The sequence below is a fragment of the Choloepus didactylus genome, chromosome 4, assembly GCF_015220235.1.
Source record: "Choloepus didactylus isolate mChoDid1 chromosome 4, mChoDid1.pri, whole genome shotgun sequence".
Taxonomy (NCBI): domain Eukaryota; kingdom Metazoa; phylum Chordata; class Mammalia; order Pilosa; family Megalonychidae; genus Choloepus; species Choloepus didactylus.
In genome coordinates, this window is record NC_051310.1 from 130,675,807 (window position 1) to 130,695,439 (window position 19,633).

At 35.2% G+C, this 19,633-nt stretch overlaps 1 protein-coding gene across 8 annotated transcripts in view; it reads left to right on the forward strand.

Moving 5' to 3' along the window:
- GABPB1 (GA binding protein transcription factor subunit beta 1) overlaps positions 1 to 19,633 on the forward strand; it is a 120,249-nt gene that overhangs the window by 85,632 nt on the left and 14,984 nt on the right. For 6 of the 8 annotated variants that reach the window (XM_037834001.1, XM_037834007.1, XM_037833999.1 and 3 more), the window contains exons 5-6: positions 4,371 to 4,518; positions 4,863 to 4,976. In XM_037834001.1, coding sequence (XP_037689929.1) covers positions 4,371 to 4,518; positions 4,863 to 4,976 — 262 coding nt within the window. The remainder of the gene's footprint in view (positions 1 to 4,370; positions 4,519 to 4,862; positions 4,977 to 19,633) is intronic. The other 2 variants (XM_037834005.1, XM_037834004.1) reach the window with 1 other exon arrangement.

Sequence of the window (19,633 nt, forward strand, 5' to 3'; positions counted from 1 at the left end):
GCCTGAGGTCTGCCCTTCCCCTTTCTATGTTCACCAGAACTCCAAAAATCCTCCGCTTTTATTTTGGAGTTTTTCGTGTTGTTTTTTTCTATGCCTGTCTCCTCTCTGCTGGGCTGGCTGCTCTCAGATTCTCTGGTGTCTGGTCTCAGTCTATGTATGGTTGGAGTTTGGATCAGTAGAATGAGTTTCTGATAAGGGCTGCCACTGCAGTTCTCCCTTCTGCTTCCCGGAGCTGACAGCCCCTCCTCCCACGGGACTGAGCCTGGCAGGGAGGGGTGCGGGTCCCCTGGCCACAAAAACTTACAGATTTCGCTGATCTCAGCAGTTCCACGTTTTCATGAGTGGTGTATGAAGTATGCCCAAAGTCAGATTGCTCTGTGGTGTCCAGTCCACGCAGTTCCTGGCTTTCTACCTACTTTCCTGGAGGAATAACTAAAACATACAGCTCACCAGTCCGCCATCTTGCCCCGCCTCCTTCTATTTCTTCTTGGGTCAGTGTAGGTTGTTTGTTTGTTTCTAGGAAGCTGTCCATTACATCGAAGTTGTATAGTTTGTTGGCATACAATTGTTCATAGTAACCTCTTATGATTTTTTTTATTTCTTCAGGGTTCGTGGTTATGTCCCCACCCCTCATTTCTGATTTTATTTATTTGCAACTTTTGTCTTTTTGTGTTTGTATCTAAGGGTTTGTCAATTTTATTGATTTTCTCAAAGAACCAATTTTTGGTTTGATTGATTCTCTCTGTTGTTTTTTTTTTTTTTTTTTTTAATCTCCATTTCATTAATTTTGCTCTGTTGTTTGTTATTTCTTTCCTCCTGCTTGCTTTGGGATTGGTTTGCTGTTCTTCAGTTTCTCCAGTTTTTCAGTTAGGTCATTGGTTTTAGCTCTTTATTCCTTTTTAATGTAGACATTCAGGCTATAAATTTCCCTCTCAGCACTGCCTTAGCTGCATCCCATACGTTGTGATACACTGTGTTCTCATTTTCATTAGTCTCAAGATATTTACTGATTCCTCTTGCAATTTCTCTTTGACCAACTGATTGTTTAAGAGCGTGTTGTTTACCCTCCATAAACTTGTGTATTTTCTGGCTTTCCGTTTGTTACTGATTTCTGACTTCATTCCGTTATGGTCAGAGAAAGTGCTTTGTATAATTTCAGTCTTTTAAAATGTATTAAGACCTGTTTTGTGACCCAGCATATGGTCTATCCTGGAGAATGTTCCATGAGTACTTGAGAAGAATGTATATCCTGCTGTTTTGGGGTACAGTGTTCTGTATATGTCTTTTATGTCTGGTTCATTTATCATATTTTTTAGGTTCTCTGTTTCTCTATTGATTGTCTGTTTAGACGTTCTATCTATTGGAGAGAATGGTGTGTTGAAATTTCCTTCTATTATGGTAGAGTTGTTTATTACTCCCTTCTGTTTTGCCAGTTTCTACCTCATGTACTTTGGGGCTTCTTGATTAGGGATATAGACATTTATGATTATATTTCTTCTTGGTGACTTGCACCATTTCTATAATATATAGTGTCCTTCTTTATCTTTTGTAACATTTTTGCATTTAAAGTCTGTTTTGTCTGATATTAGTATAGCTACCCCAGCCTTTTTTTGGTCACTGCTTGTGTAGTATATCTTTTTCCATCCTTTTTGCTCTATTCTTAGAGCCCACCCAATGTCATGTATTACATTTAATTGTCATTATCTCTTTGGTTTCTCTTTTTTTATATATAAATTATGGAAACATATATATTCAACATAAATCACCCATCCCAATGCTTCCCAATCATACCATTCAGTGGGATTAATCACATTCACAGTGTTACAATATCTTTATCACCATCCATTTCTAGAACTTTTCCTTCACCTCAAACAGAAACCTTACGCTCATTTTGATTTGACTCCCCATTGTCCATGCTCCCACCCCTGGTAGCTTGTACTCTGCTTTCTGTTTCTAAGTTTGCATAGTCTCTGATTTAACTTTTTGATTACCATGAGGCTTATTTTAACATCCTAAGTCAGTAACAATCTTGTTTGCTTTTAACTTCTATAGTATCCACATTCTATGTTCCTATAGCCCTCTGTCCCCCCACCTTTATGTAGCTCTTGTCACAAATTACATATTTATGCATTACAAGTCCAAAACAACTGATTTATCATTACATTTTGTGTATTTGCCTTTTAGATTCTGTAGGAAGTAAAAAGGAATAACCAATCAAAAATACAATGGTACTGGTATTTATATTTACCTATGTTGTTACCTTCACTGGAGATCTTTATTTCGTCATGTGGCTTCAGTTAATTGTCTAGTGTCCTGTTACTGCAGAACTCCCTTTAGCATGACTTGTAGGGCTGTTACAGACGTGACCAAGCCCTTAGCTTTTGTTTATCTGGGAATGTTTTAATCCCTCTCTTATTTTTGAAAGATAGCTGCCCCAGATATAGAATTCTTGGTTGGAAATTTTTTACTTTCAGCACTTTAAATATGTCTTCCCACTGCCTTCTTACCCTTGTGGTTTCCAATGAGAAATCAGTACTTAATCTTACTGAGGATCCCTTGTATGTGACATATTGTTTACTTCTCTTCTGTGGCTTTCAGACTTCTCTTTATCTTTGGTATTCAGCTGTTTGATTACAACACGACATGGTGTGGATCTCTTGGGTTTATCCTGTTTGGAGTTCATTGAGCATTTTAGATGTGTATATTCATGTCTTTTATTAAATGTGGGAAGTTTTTAGCCATTATTTCTTTGAATATTCTCTCTGTTTCTGTCTCTCTTCTCCGTCTGGGATCCCCACAATGCGTATATGGTACACTTGATAGTCTCTCACAGGTTCCTCAGGCTCTGTTCACTTTCTTCATTCTTTCTTCTTTCTGCTTCTCAGATTGGATGATTTCCGTTTGTCTTATCTTCAGCTTCGATGATCTGCTTCTGCTAGCTCCAATCTGCCTGTTGAACCTCCTAGGGAATTTTAAACTTCTATTACTGTGGTCTTAGGCTCTGTTTGCTTCCTTTTTTATAATTTCCCTCTTTCTATTGATATTCTCTTTGTGTCCATCTGTCATTTTCCTGATATCCTTTAGATCTTTGTCCATGTTTTCCTTTAGCTCCTTGAGCATATTTAGGATCATTTTAAAAAAAAATCTTTGTCTGGAATGCCCCAGGTCTGATCCTTCTCACTGATAGTTTCTAGTGCTTTAATCTTCTCATTTGCCTGGGCCATTGCTTTCTGTTTCTCTATGTTTTGTTATCTTTTATTGAAACCTGGACAGGTTGGTATTTTAATGTGTTATCACTGGACTTTAGACTCTGAGGCATCTGCTCCTTAAGCAGCTAGTGTTAGGATAGAGCTTTCCTTGAATGCTGGGAGCTAACAACAAAAAAAGAAGAATGAAACAAAGAAATCACCTTTTCCAGTCTTGGCAGGTTGACCTATGTGACTGTTCTCCTTCAGAGCTTATCCATACCATGATTTTAGAGAATAGCTCCAGCCAAAGGGTAGGCGCTCTCTGGTCCTTTCTGCACAAGTATCTTGTCTGGGCATGCATGTTTGGTCCTAGGTATTCCCCCATTTATGTGGGTAGGAATGACCTCTTCCCTAGGAAACCATTTCCTCATGGTCCTGGGCACTGTACTATACATTATACGGTCAGCAATCCCTTGCCTCAGGCAGCTCCATTTTACTGCTTCCCATAAGGAGAGTTGGTGGGCTGCCTTCTACATGCAGGGCAAGTTCTGGGACAGGGTGTCCCTTAGGTCACCACCAGACAGATTGACCCAGACATTCATGCTCACAGTATGTGCATGAGGGTTCGTTCTGCTTCCTCTAGAGCAGGGACCAGGGATTTGCATTGGGAATATAGGCCAGCTCCACACCAAGCTGTTGAGGGGTGGATGAGAGGCCAGCCAGAGTGCCATGAGATCTTACCTCCTTTAGGTAGCCTTTTTTCTTGATTCGGTGATTGCCTTGTTACTGCAGTCCTTTATATGTTTTCTAAAGCTTTGAGAAAGAAGTTTCTGCCACTTCTTGATGGTTGTTCAAATCTATGGGAGGACAGAGCCCTGATGCTTCCACTCTGCCCTCCTTATTTAGAATATCTTTAAATGTCCAATCTTCTGTGTGTTCCGTAAACAGCTTTGAGATATGCCCATTTCTTCCCTCATAGAAATTTGCTGCTTTAAGTAATAGGGGAACTTTGGATGTAAATGCATTCCTATGATTTAATAGTATGCTCTCAGTAGACCATAAACATAGATTCCCATATCATATTATATGATTGCTCTTAAATTAGAGAATGTTCCTTTAAATGTGTTTGTATTACATGTGCTGATTATAATTCTGAAAACACTGTGATGATTTGTCCCTTAGATTGCAATGCAGAACCAAATCAACACAAACCCAGAGAGTCCTGACACTGTGACGATACACGCTGCAACACCACAGTTTATCATTGGACCTGGAGGGGTGGTGAACCTAACAGGTCTGGTATCTTCAGAAAATTCATCCAAGGCAACAGGTATTGAGATGCATATAGGATAGCTGTTGGGATTTTATGCTTTAGTACGTATTCATCCTTTTAAGAAAGGACTGGAGAATGAGGGTAAGATTATATCAGTCATCTTGGTCTTCTGTGGTATAAATGGCAAAAACCAAAAACCAAACACAATAACCTAAAGAAAGATAGTATTGTAAAGTACACTGCAACATCATCTTTCAAAAATTAATGCTATCCAAGCTTTTTTTTTTTTTTTACAGAATATTATCCAAGCTTCATTTAAGATTTGAGTAAAATAAAATAGAATATCAGAGTTATGCATTTGATTGAACGCCTAAAAGTTTTCCTGTTTACCTTTTTCATAGATGAAACGGGTGTATCTGCTGTTCAGTTTGGAAACTCATCTACGTCAGTATTAGCTACATTAGCTGCCTTAGCTGAAGCATCTGCTCCGTTGTCCAATTCTTCAGAAACTCCAGGTTAGAAAAATAAATCAAATGTGTACAATAAAAGTCGAAGATTCAACTATTTAAAAAGGCCAGACAGATAACATAAAAGGCTAAAGTGGGCAAAGTTAAGATTATGCCCCCTTCCCCTTTTCTTTACCCTGTCCCCTCCACTCGCCTCCCCTTCTTTTTGTCAATTAGAACTTTTATTATATTCTTAGTGAAAGAGCTCTTTTGATTTCATTTAGACATAAATTCTTATCATATCACCCTTGGGCTTACATAAAAGGGAAAATATAAGTGAAATAAATTGCTTAAGGTATCCCTAAAATTTCTTTACCTTTAGAGTCTAACTCTTCAGAATACTTTTTAAGATAATTTTTTTCTTTATATTAGAGAAGTAGGTTTACAGAAAATTCATGCAGTATTTGTAGAGTTCCCATATATTAACACTGCATTGGTGTGGTACCTTTGTTAAAGTTGATGAAAGAATGTTGTTATAAATGCACTATTAACTATGGTCCATAGTTAACATTAGGGTTCACTGTGTTGTACAATCCCATGTTTATTTTTAAATTTTTATTCTAGTAACATAAATACACCCTAAAAATCTCCACTTTCAACCATATATAATCCAATAGTGTTAATTACGCTCACAATGTTGTGCTGCCATCACCACCATTTATTACTAAAATTTTTCCATCACCCCAAACAGAAATTCTGTACCATTTCCTACCCTTACCCCAGCCCCTGGCAACCTGTATTCTAGTTTCTCACTCTATACTAATAATTTCATGTCAGTGAAATCATACAATATTTGTCCTTTTGTGTCTGGCTTATTTCACTCAACATGATGTCTTCAAGGTCCATCCATGTTGTCTCTGTTGCATATATCATAACTTCATTCCCTATGGCTGAATAATATTCCATCATCTATGTATACCACATTTTGTTTATTTGTTCATCTGTTGACAGACACTTTGGTTGCTTCCATCTTTTGGCAATTGTGAATAATACCACTATGAACATCAGCATGCAAATATCTCTTCAGGTCCTTGCTTTCAATTCTTTGGGGAATGTACCTAGAAGTGGGATTGCTGGGTCATATGGTAATTCTGTATTTAATTTTTGAGGAACTGCCAAACTGTTTTCTATAGCAGCTGCACCATTTTACATTCCCACCAGCAACGATTGAGTGTTCCTATTTCACATCCTTTCCACACTTGCTATTTTCTGATTTTTGAATAGTAACCATTCTAGTGGGTGTAAGGTGGTATCTCATTGTGGTTTTGATTTGTGTTTCCCTGATTGCTAATGATGCTGTGCATCTTTTCCTGTGTCATTGTCCATTTCTGTGTCTTTTTTGGAGAAATGTCTATTCAAGTCTTTTGCCCATTTTTAAATTTGGTTGTTTGTATTTTTGTCATTGAGTTGTAGGATTTCCTTATGGATTCTGGATATTAAATTCATTATGAAGTCCTTTGGTGTGCAAAAGTTTTTAATTTTGATGTCCCATTTATCTGTTTCTTCCTTTATTGCTCATATTTTTGGTGTAAAAGTCTAAGAAACCATTGTGTATCACAAGATCCTGAAGATTCTTACCTATGTTTTCTTCCTAGGAGTTTTATAGTTCTGGTTCTTATATTTAGGTCCTTAATCCATTTTGAGCTAGTTTTTGTCAGGTATCTTTCTTTTTTAAACTAATCAGTGATAATATACATTTATCCATCCTCTGGCTTCTTTAGAATCATAATCAAAGTTTGAATCTAAGCTTTCTTTATAGTGAATCTTAAGATTTTTCTGAATCACTTTTGGCCATTAGAAGTTATATGCATGTTAACTTGCTGCTTTTATAACTTATGCCTTGATCTCTTACCACCTTAATAATTACATAAGTATATGAAAGAAAACTTTCATTGGTGGTTGCTATTTTATCAGATTTGTAAATATTTTATCTTTAATTAAATTATATATCGCTTACAATTAAACAGCTTTTCTTGAAAAGTAGCTGGAAGTTTGACATTAATATGTTTGGCTTCAAGAGTTGGTCACATCAATTTCTCCTACTTTTGAAAATGTTATGCTTTTGTCTGAGAGAATTAATAATTTCCACTGACTTTTATTGCATGTGATTTACTGTTTTTTATGTACACAATAATTTTTCATTTCAGTGCTATATCATAGTATAATCTGTTTGAGGATATTTTAAGTGCTTGAGTTAAGTTATAGTTCAGATGAGTAGGTTGCCACCAATGTAAACAACTTGGCTGAGGTGCATAATCAAAGAAATACCTTCTCACAGCTCAGTTTGTACATGCTCAGACAGAGATAGATCTGTCACAATTTTTTCATTTACCTCTTGGGTAACTAATTTCTTTTAAAATCATTTGTCTGACACTTCTTGATTTTAGCCATGTTTGTATTTTTTTTTTTTTTTTAGGATCTGGAAATATAGTAATTCCCTCTTTATTTTTTCTTAACTTTTATGTTGAAATACTTTCAAACTTAGAAGACAGTTACAAAAATAATACAAACCTGTACAGACAACTCCAGTATACCTCTACCCACCCCCAGGTACCCAGATACACCAATTGTAACATTTTACCACATTTGTCTTATCATTCCATCTAAATCTGTCTGTCTGTCTGTCTTGTTTATCAATCTATTTTCTGAACACTTGAGTGTAGGTTGTATACTCCTTCAACACTGAATATTGCCCTGTACATTTCCTAATGACAGGGATATTCACTTATGTAACCACCTTAAGGGCAGTTGTCAAGTTCAAGAAACTTAACATGGATACAAAGTTTTCATTTTATAGTCTCTGTTTTTCATGTGTCCCAGTCATGTCCTTTTGAACCTTTTCTTGTCCCTTGTTAGATCCAATGCAGGATCACATATTGCATTTAATTGTCATTGTCTCTTTAGTTGTACTTTCTTTTGCTCTCTTTCTTTTTTTTTTTTTTTTTTAAATTGTGGGAACATACATGTATATATATCTATATATATCTATATCTATATCTCTATATATATATCTCATAAACTTTCCTATCTCAGTCACTCCCAAACATACCATTCAGTGTGATTAATCACATTCACAATGGTGTAATACCATCACCACCTTCCGTTACAAAACTTTCCCATCTCCCTAAAAAGAAACCCTATGTTCTTTATGCATCAACACTATTCCCTCTGCCCCCTACCCCTGGCAACCTGTACTCTAATTTCTGCCTCTATAAGCTTTCATATTCTTCAGTGAAGTCCTTGAAATTACCATAGGGCTTAAATTTAACATTCTAAATCTATAACAATCTCATTTGCCTTGATACCAACCTAACTTCAATAGTATACACAAACTATGTTTCTACATTCCGCCATCCCCCCAACTTTATGTAGTTCTTGTCACAAATTACATGCTTATACATTCTGAGTCCAAAACCTCTGATTTATCATTCCATTTTATGCCTTTGCCTTTTAGATCCTGTAGAAAGTAGAAAGTGGAATTACAAACCAGAAATACAACAGTACTGGCATTTATATTTACCCGTGGTGTAACCCTCATTGGAGATCTTTATTTCTTCATTCAGCTTTGATCTATTGTCCATTGTCCTTTCAATCTGCGGAACTCTTTGGCACCTCAGCTTATTCTAGGCATTTCATACTATGTGAAATCGTGCAGTATTTGCCCTTTTGTGTCTGACTTATTTCAGTCAAAATAGTGTCTTTAAGATTTATCCACATTATAGCATGTATCAGCATTTCATTCCCTTTTAAGGCTGAATAATATTCCATTGTATGTATACGCCACATTTTGTTTATCCTTTCATCTGCTGATGGACACTTGGGTTGTGTTCTAGTTTGCTAATGCTGCCAGAATGCAAAACACCAGAAATGGATCGGCTTTTATAAAGGGGGTTTATTTGTTTACAAAGTTGCAGTCTTAAGGCCATGAAGTGTCCAAGGTAAGTCATCAACAATCAGGTACCTTCACTGGAGGATGGCCAATGATGTCCAGAAAACCTCTGTTAGCTGGGAAGGCACGTGGCTGGCGTCTGCTCCCGAGTTCTGGTTTCAAAATGGCATTCTCCCAGGATGTTCCTCTCTAGGCTGCAGTTCCTCAAAAATGTTACTCTTAGTTGCTCTTGGGGCATTTTTCCTCTCTTAGCTTCTCTGGAGCAAAAGTCTGCTTTCAATGGCTGTCTTCAAACTGTCTCTCATCTGCAGCTCTTCTCTCAGCTCCTGTGCTTTCTTCAAAGTGTCCCTCTTGGCTGTAGCAAGTCTGCTCCTTCTGTCTGAGCTTATATAGTGTTCTAGTGAACAAATCAAGTCCCATGCTGAATGGGCGGGGCCACACCTCCATGGAAATCATACAATCAGTTATCACCTACAGTTGGGTGGGTTGCATCTCCATGGAAACACTCAAAGAATTACAATCTGATCTTGTGTCTGCCCACACAAGATTGCATCAAAGATAATGGCGTTTTGGGGTACATAATACATTCAAACCAGCACAGGTTGCTTCCACCTTTTGGCTATTGTGAATAATACTGCTATGAACATTGGTGTCTGTTTGAGTCCCTGTTTTGAGTTCTTTTGGGTATATACTGGGAAGTGGGATTGCCAGGTCATGTTGTAATTCTGTTTAACTTTTTGAGGAACCACCAAACTGTTTTCCAGAGCAGCTGCACCATTTTACTTTACAAGTAGCAATGCATGAGGGTTACTGTTTCTCTGTATTCTCACCGACACTTGTTATTTTCCATTTTTTGAATAATAGCCTTTCTAGTGGGTGTAAAGTGGTATTTCATTGTCATTTTTATTTGTATTACCCTAATGGCTACTGATGTTGAGCATCTTTTCATGTGTTATTGTCCATTTGTATATCTTTTTTGGAGAAATTTGCCTATTTTTTAATTGGGTTGTCTGTCTTCTTGTTGAGTTGTAGGAGTTTTAAAAAAATTGTATCTTCTTTTTAGAGCAGTTGCAGGTTTAAAGAAATATCATTTAAAATGTACAGAGTTCCCATATACTTTGCCTCCCCTTTGCCCCCAGTTTTCCCTATTATTATTATTATTATTTTTTTAATTCAGTTTTATTGAAATATATTCACAAACCATACAGTCATCCATGGTATACAATCAACTGTTCACAGTATGATCATATAGTTATGCGTTCATCACCACAATATATTTCTGAACATTTTCCTTACATCAGAAAGAATCAGAATAAGAATAAAAAATAAAAGTGAAAAGAGAATACCCAAACCATCCCCCCATCCCACCCTATTTGTCATTTAGTTTTTACTCCCATTTTTCTACTGAATTTTTTTCAATTTTTTAACTTTGTTTATCAAAAATTAAAAACAAACAGGCAAACAACAACCAAAAAAAACCCCACAACATTTCAAACAAAGCAATGGATTAAGGAAAACAAATAACCTAAAATAACTACTTTGCTTCCAATATGTTCCTACCATACCCCAAGAAAATTAATAAACCATGTCCAAACAGAGGAGTAAGAAAAACAAATAATCTAAAATAACTACATTGCTTCCAACATGTTCCTACCATACCCCAAGAAAATTAACAACCCCTAAGAAAACAAAGGAATAAGAGAAAAAAAAAACCTAAAATAACTCTATTGCTTCCAAGATGATCTTACTATATCCAAGAAAGTTTACAAACCATAATCATTCCTGAGCATTCCCATAACATTGAGATTACCCTCCATAGTTTATCTGTTCTTATTAGATTATCATTCCCCCTCCACTAATTGGTATCTCTAGGTCCCCTACATTCTACAGTATAAAACATTGTACATTTTTCACAGAATTCACATTAGTGGTAACATACAATATCTCTCTTTTTGTGCCTGGCTTATTTCGCTCAGCATTATGTCTTTTTTTTTTTTTTTTTTTTTTTTAACCTTCATTTTATTGAGATATATTCACATACCACGCAGTCATACAAAACAAATCGTACTTTCGATTGTTCACAGTACCATTACATAGTTGTACATTCATCACCCAAATCAATCCCTGACACCTTCATTAGCACACACACAAGAATAACAAGAATAATAATTAGAGTGAAAAAGAGCAATTGAAGTAAAAAAGAACACTGGGTACCTTTATCTGTTTGTTTCCTTCCCCTATTTTTCTACTCATCCATCCATAAATTAGACAAAGTGGAGTGTGGTCCTTATGGCTTTCCCAATCCCCTTGTCACCCCTCATAAGCTACATTTTTATACAACTGTCTTCGAGATTCATGGGTTCTGGGTTGTAGTTTGATAGTTTCAGGTATCCACCACCAGCTACCCCAATTCTTTAGAACCTAAAAAGGGTTGTCTAAAGTGTGCGTAAGAGTGCCCACCAGAGTGACCTCTCGGTTCCTTTTGGATTCTCTCTGCCACTGAAGCTTATTTCATTTCCTTTCACATCCCCCTTTTGGTCAAGAAGATGTTCTCCGTCCCACGATGCCAGGTCTACATTCCTCCCCGGTTTCCCTATTATTAAGTTTTTTGCATTAGTGTGGTTCCTTTGTTACAACTGATGAGCCAATGTTATTATAATTATATTATTAAGTACAGTCCATAGTATACCTTAGGGTGCACTCTTTCTGTTGTACAGTTCTATGTGTTTTTTTAAAAAATTTATTCTGGTCATATATATACAACTTAATATTTCCCATTTTAACCACTTTCAAATATATAATTCAATAGTGTTGGTTACATTCACAATGTTGTGCTGTCATCATTGTGCTGTCATCACCATCATTACTAAACTTTTCCATAACCCTAGACAGAAATTCTGTACCAATTAAGCATTAATTCCCCATTCACCACCCCAACTCATGCTCCTGGTAAACTATTCTAATTTCTGACTCTCTGAAGTTGTGTATTCTAAGTATTTTATTTGAGAGAAATCATACAATATTTGTCCTTTTGTATCTGACTTATTTTACTTTACATCATGTCTTCACCATTCATCCATGTTGTAGCATGTATCATAGCTTCTTTCCTTACACCATTCATTACAGTTGTAAAATATTCCATGGTGTGGCTGTACCATATTTTGTTTATTCATTCTTCCATTTATGGACACTTAAGTTGCTTGGGTAAATTTATTCCCAGGTACTTTTTTCTTTTAGATGCTATTACATGTATTTGATATATGTGAAATTAACATTCATTTTGGAAATAAATCACTGAAAAATTTACATCTTTTTAAAGTACACACAAATGATTTTCAAAATATTTGTTTAAACTGTCCTATAGAGTTTTGGTGTAAAGTAATTCAGGAGTATTATCAGAAAACTTAAACATTAATATATAGATGCCATTTTCTTTTATATTATTAAAATAAACTAGAACTTCTTGCAAAAATTGGGAATTAGCTTATTATGTAAAATATTATATAAATATAATATTTTATATACCCTATGATTAGAAGCCTGTATTCCTTTAAAATATTTTTAAATTCAAGTTTTCTAGAAATTTTAGCTATAGCTCTCAAAAATTTGAATTAATGTGTTAATGGCAACAAGAGCAGCAGTTCTTAAATTTTGTGTGAATTAGAATCTTCTTACTAATAACATTTGTCCTGGTTCTACCCCAGTAGATTCTGATTCAGTAGTCTTGGGTTTAACTTCCTTCTTCCATTCTGTCTCCTAGGAATTACTTGTTGCTTCTTTTCACCTTTCTTTTGTCTTCCTTCTTGTTGTGGGTTTATAGCAGGAGGAGGGCATCAGTGCAATTCTCCTTGTAATTGGAATTGCAGGTTTCTTTTATATATATATTTTTTTAATTAATAAAACCTATTATGTGCCATTAGTTCCCTCTTGTGCGCTAGAGAATGTAACCATTCTTTTATCAGGTTATTATGCCATTATTTAAATAGACTGGTCTTTCAACCTTAAAGTCTAGGAGAGGAAAATGCACAAATGTATTGTGGCAACCATATTTGCTGGAAGTTCCCATTATTAGGCTTAATAATTTTAGGAATTTTGCTTGGCTGATGCAGTATTTCATTTTCTTTGGCCTGTACCAAGCTGGTATTTGTAGTCTAGTTTTGGTTCCTTTTTTCTCTTTGGTATTTAGGTTAATTTTGCCTTATTTGATTGTCCCAGTAGTTATCTAGCTAGGTATAGCAGATTTAACATCAGAAAACATGTACAAGTTCTGTGTGTTTAGGCACAACTGATCATTTCATTTGGCTAGCAAGTGATGGTAGCATAACACTGTGAACATAATTAACAGCTCTGAATTATATATTTGAATGTGGTTGAAGGGGAAAATTTTAATTAGTGTATATGTTACTAGAATAAACTTTTAAAAACAAAAAGACGTACAACTCTACAACAGTAAACCCTATTGTAAACTATGGTCTATAGTTAATAGTATAATTATAAACATATTCTTTCAAGAATTGTAACAAATGTACCACACTAATCCGAGGTGTTAATAATAGGTTGGTATATGGGACCTCTGTGTTTTATACATGATTTTTCTGTAAACCTTCAACTTCTCTAATAATAATAATATTTACATAGACTGTTAAAAAATTTTTGCTATTTTCTTATGCTCCCATTTCACTAATTTTAGAAAATAAAGGTATCTCCCTAAAACATACATATTTCAAATATTCTTATAGTACGTATTTCTTATGCATAAAACTAAAAGTGTTAAACTGTTGTGACTTCAGATTTCTTTCCTTTGACCACCTGATTTTTAAGGCACCTTAGCATATATTCTATGCTAAGTTTTATGCCTGCTATGTGCAGAAATAAAATTTCCCATCATTCACTGCTTTCTAAAACTATTCCTTACTGAGCTATCAAAATATACAGATGCCTGCATGTACTATACACCAAGGAAGTTTTATTTCCTTTCAAGATACTAAGCTTGGGACTTAGATTCCTTTGCTTCAAAGGAATGGTCAGTGAGCTCTTTTGGAGCCATCTCTTAGCTGCTGTTTTTCCAAAAAATTTCCGATAAATTAACAGTTCTGTATTCCAATCTAGGGAATGTAGGAAGGAGACAGAAGCAAGAGAAAAGTGGGGAGGGGTGGGTAGAGATACAGTCAGTGGGAACATAGAATCTTGTTAGTAAAATGAGAAATAAACATACGAAAATTTAGAGTAGGTTAAAATTGTTATACAAGAGATAGAGATCATCTGTGAAATAATTATTTAGACAATTACCGTTGTTCAGAAGGAAGTGATTACTTTTAGCTGAAGTTAGGGGGTTTTGAGGTAGACCCTAAAGAGTGGATAGGATTTAGATACATATGAACTTATTCCAAGTTATTCAATTTTGGAAGTCATTTCAAAATGAGACAGAAGAGTACAAGCTGTTTTTTTGGGATTGCAGTTAAATATGTTCTCACAAGGAAAACCCAGCTGTAGATTGCTTATTAATGAATACTAGTACACTATTCATTAATAAGCAGAGCCAATCAAGTTATCCTGTCTTTCTTCCAAAGCTTACAGATCACTCTGCTTTAAGTGTTCCTATTCAGAAAATCAAAATTCCAGGAAATTCACACCCTTACTCCCTTCCTTCCTGCCTTAAAATAAAATAATTCATGGAGGGATGCATCATGTTTTGTGTAGAAAGGAATAACTCAAAATTGTTCTTGTGCTAAAATTTCCATTTATTGGTTTACAAACAGATATTCATTTACAGTGAGAAAAAAATATTTATGCATTCATTGAATAGATTTTTATTGAACTTCTTTTATGTCCTGGGTACTATGCTAGATGCTAGGGAGAAAATGGTAAACAATCATGGTCCTAACCTTATGAAACTTATAATCTTTTGGTAGGCTGAGGCATTAAATGATTATTCACCCAGATAAATAATTGTGATTAATGCTACATATAAAATGTAGAAGATGTTAACCTTGTCTGATGGGTCTTCCTAGAGGAAGAGACATTTAAATTGAAGATTAAGTAGGAATTAGTTGTGCAGAAGTTAAGGGAAGAACATTTTAGGAAGAGGGACATGTGAAGCTTTTGAGGCAGGAAAGAGTTTGGCCTTTTGTGAAGACCTAGAGGCCAGTGTGGATGAGCCCAGTGAGTGGGAGAGTGGCTGAAGGTAAGATTACACGGGAGTATTACAATGATTACTTTGGCAGGGATAAAAAAAAGTCTCTGGAAAGAAGATTAGTTAGGAGTTGATTGCAGTCATCTGGGGGAGAGATGATAGTAGTGTTCCAGTTTGCTAATGCTGCCATTTTGCAAAACACCAGAAATGGATTGGCTTTTATAAAAGGGGGTTTATTTGGTTACACAGTTACAGTCTTAAGGCCATATAGTGTCCAAGGTAACACATCAGCAGTCGGGTACCTTCACTGCAGGATGGCCAGTGGTGTCCAGAAAGCCTCTGTTAGCTGGGAAGGCACGTGGCTGGCGTCTGCTCCAAAGTTCTGGTTTCAAAATGGCTTTTTCCCAGAACGTTCCTCTCTAGGCTGCAGTTCCTCAAAAATGTTACTCTTAGTTGCACTTGGGATATTTGTCCTCTCTTAGCTTCTCCGGAGCAAGAGTCTGCTTCCAATGGCGTCTTCAAAATGTCTCTCATCTGCAGCTCTTGTGCTTTCTTCAAAGTGTCCCTCTTGGCTGTAGCTCCTCTTCAAAAGTTCACTCTGGGCTGCACTGAGTTCCTTCTGCTTCTCAGCTCATTTATATGGCTTCACTGATCAAGGCCCACCCTGAATGGGTGGGGCCATGACTCCATGGAAATTATCTCATCAGAGTTATCACCTACAGTTGGATGGGGCACATCTCCATGGAAACACTCAAAGAATTCCAATCTAATCAGCACTAAAATGTCTGCCCCACAAGACTGCATCAAAGAATATGGCTTTTTCTGGAGGACATAATACATTCAAGCCGGCACTCTCCTTAATAGTGGAATTTGAACCAGATCCCCCTTTGCATAGTTTTTGGTTTTTGTCTATTCGTAAAATAGAAGTACTACAAGTGAATTGGCTTTTAAGGGTTATGTTTCTGGGCTATCATGAGGTTCTTTTGTTTTCACTTTTATGTTTTTAATTTCAGATTCAATTGCAGGCATAATACCTTTGAAATATTATTTTTTCCTTCAGTAAATATAGTTTCTGTTTTATGTTGACTGTATTTCTATATAGAATTTTCAATCTTTTAGAACATTTTAAAGACAGTTTTTCCTGAGCTTATTTGAATTTTATGACATAATTCAGAAGTCATGTTGAACAAGAGAACGCAGATATTTTCAAAGATGCTGTAGATATCTAGGCCTTCCTTGAATATTACAACTTGACTTTTTAATCAAATCAATGAATATTTATGATATTACAGTTTTATGTTTGGGAATATGTCTTTTAAAACAACATTCATTTTTGTAGTTATAAGACTTTTCGTTTTATTCTTACGTATTTCAGTATTTCACTATTGGGTTATTCTTAGGGTTTCGGGGGGCACTTTGTCTTCTTATGTAGAGGGTTCTGTGCAATTTTTCTCAAATTCCTTACCATGGCACAAGTTAAAAAGAAAACTCTTTAGATGAAAGACAAGAACTCTATTATTTTAATTACAGTCATTGAAAATAGTGCATAGATGAAAGTTCTTGAGCTATGCCTTGGTTGTGTGTGATCTCAGAAATTTCTTATGTATGATTATACTTTAAAATATTTACTACCTGTAGATAGCATTCAACTAGAGTAGACATTTCTTTTTCATATGGATATTTTTAAAAAATCAAAGCAATAGCTAATGTATTTGAAAACCTTAGTAGTTGTTCTATTGAATATATTACTATTTTGTGCCCTGCCTTTAATTTTGAAATTATCTTCCTGATATTTTCTTAAGTGCTTGATATTAAAGCCTAATTATAGTTTAAAAGCAAACAATAATAAGAGAACTCAAAACATAAAGGTTGCTTGCATTTTGAATGTTATCTTTTGTGGTTTGTATTGTGACCCTTGATTCTCAAGTAGCATGGTAGCAGGGTACAAGCCAGGCCTGTTGCCGAAAGTATACCCTTGAAAACTAAAGTCACAGTATTTGTCTTGCCTTTTTTTTTTTTTTTTTTTTAAAAAAAAAAGAAGTTCATATGTTTTCAGCATCTCTGTCTTTAGTAAATCCTGTGATCACTGATGTCTATGATGTTCTCCTGTGAATTGCAACACAAATATTTGGAGCAGCTGTATATCTGAATAGCAGCTTGACTTTAGTAGAGAATGGTTTTATTTAGTTATACTTTTTGTGAAGTATTGCCTGAATTAACACTTTAAAAAATATTTCATTTAGAAATGGTCTTGATGTCATTTATTTTATCCAAACTTTCTAGTATTAATGATTTTTTTTTGTTTACAATTTTAAAACCCACAGAAAAATTGAAGGATGAACAATATTGTGGACTCTTGTACCTTTCATCTATATTCAGCCAACACTTAACATCTTGCCACACTTGCACATTTTCTTTTTCTGTCACACACACACCTACCCCACCTCCATTTTGCCAAATTATCTGAAAGTAGACTGAAGACATCATGAAACTTCTTTGGTCCATATTCAGATTTTTCCAGTTGTCCCTCAAATGTTCTTTATAGCTATATGAATGTTTGTTTTTGATCCTGGATTCATCACATTATATTTGGTTATTGTGTTTTTATTCTCCCACAGTCAAGGACAGCCCTACTGCCTCCCCTGTTTCTTTATGACATTGAAATCTTGTAGAGTCCAAGCCAATTGTCTGCGGGACTATGCATTATCTGGAGTCATTTGTTTTTTAGTGCTCAGATTCAAGTCAGACTTTTATAGGAAGAATACAAGTGACATTTTGTAACCTCCCATTGCATCATATCAGGAGGCATACACTGTCAGGCCATCGGATATTGACCACTTGAGGAAAATGGTGACCACTGGTTCTTTACAGGCACATTTTCCCCTTTGCAACTAATAGTAATACTTGATATGATACTCTGAGATCATTTGAATATCCTGTTCTTCCAAAAGATTTCACTGATGGTTTAACTTCCATTAGTGACCCTTTCCTGAAGCAATTACTATATCAGGGTTTACAATATGATAATTTTTCTGATTTTTATTATCCATTCCATGTTAATTAGATGCTATTCTTCTATGAAGAAAATCTTTTCTCTCCCAACCCCTCCTTTTTTTAGAAGATATTCTTTTGGATGAATGGCTTTTTAAAAATTCAATGTGTTATAATCCATTACTACTGTCATTATTCCTTTTGATGCTTTTTTATTGACATGTAACATATATACAGAAAAGGGCATAGATCATGAATGTACAATTTGATGAATTATCACAAAGTGATCACTACTACATAACCATTGCTCAGGTCATAAATAGAAGATAGGCAGTACGTATCCTTTTGGGTCTAGCTTACATCAGTCAGAATTATTTTTGTCAGATTCATCCATGTTTTACAAGTAGTCATTTTGGTTTCTGTGTAGTATTTCAATCTACGTAAGAATTTACCACTATTTATTTATCCATTCTAGTACTGTTGGATATTTAGGTTGTTTCTAGTTTTTTACTTTTCTGAGAAAAGTTGCTGTGAACTTGCATGTCTTTTGGGATGAGAAATTGGGTCATAGGATTGCCCATGGGAAAGGATTTTGGCCATATTAACTTGTGAGGTTTTACTTAGATGAGGCTCACGTGCTGTTTTCAGCTGTCAGAATCCTCTCTGAGCCTCACGTATAAAATACTAAGCATATTTTGGGGATCTGTATGCCACTTCTTTTTTTTTTTTTTCCCCAGTGTTCTTTTTTACTTTAATTGCTCTTTTTCACTTTAATTAGTATTCTTGTTATTTTTGTGTGTGTGGTAATGAAGGTGTCAGGGATTGATTTTGGTGATGAATGCACAACTATGTAATGATACTGTGAACAATCAAATGTATGATTTGTTTTGTGGAAAAAAAAAAAGACTTTTTTGTATATCCTCTTTATATTTGTGAATTTCTCAGCCTTCTGCCTCTTATTGATTTCCAAGTTCACTCCATTATGATCCAAGAAAGTGTTTTGTATAATTTCAGTCTTTTTAAATTTATTGAGACTTGCTTTGTGAGCCAACATTTGGTCTGTCCTTGAGAATGATCCATGAGAATTTAAGAAAAATGTGTATCCTGCTGTTTTGGGGTGCATTGTTGAGTAAATGTCTATTATATCTAGTTCTTTTATCACGCTATTCAAAATCTCTGTTTCTTTATTGATCCTCTGTCTAGATGTTCTATCTGTCTATGAGAGTGGTGTATGGAAGTTGCCAACTATTATTGTAGAGATGTCTCCTCCATTCGCTGTTGTCAGTGTTTGCCTCATGTATTTAGGAGCACTTTTGCTTGGTGTATAAATACTTATGATTGTTGTATCTTCTTGGTGAACTGTCCCTTTAATCATTTCTTTTTTTTGTTTTTTTTGTTTTTTTTTTGTTTGTTTGTTTTCTCATAAATGCTTTATTTGTCCTTAGTCCTTATAACACAGTATTCATATTTCTAGACTTTCCATCCACCACTTTCTTTCACATACCTCATATTCCAGCTGGAAGGGATTACTCACCATATCCAGAATTTGCCCCATGCTTTCCTTCCTCTGTGTATCTGCTTACTGTCCTTTTTTTTTTTTTTTTTTCATTTTTATTGAGATTGTTCAGATACCATACAATTATCCAAAGATCC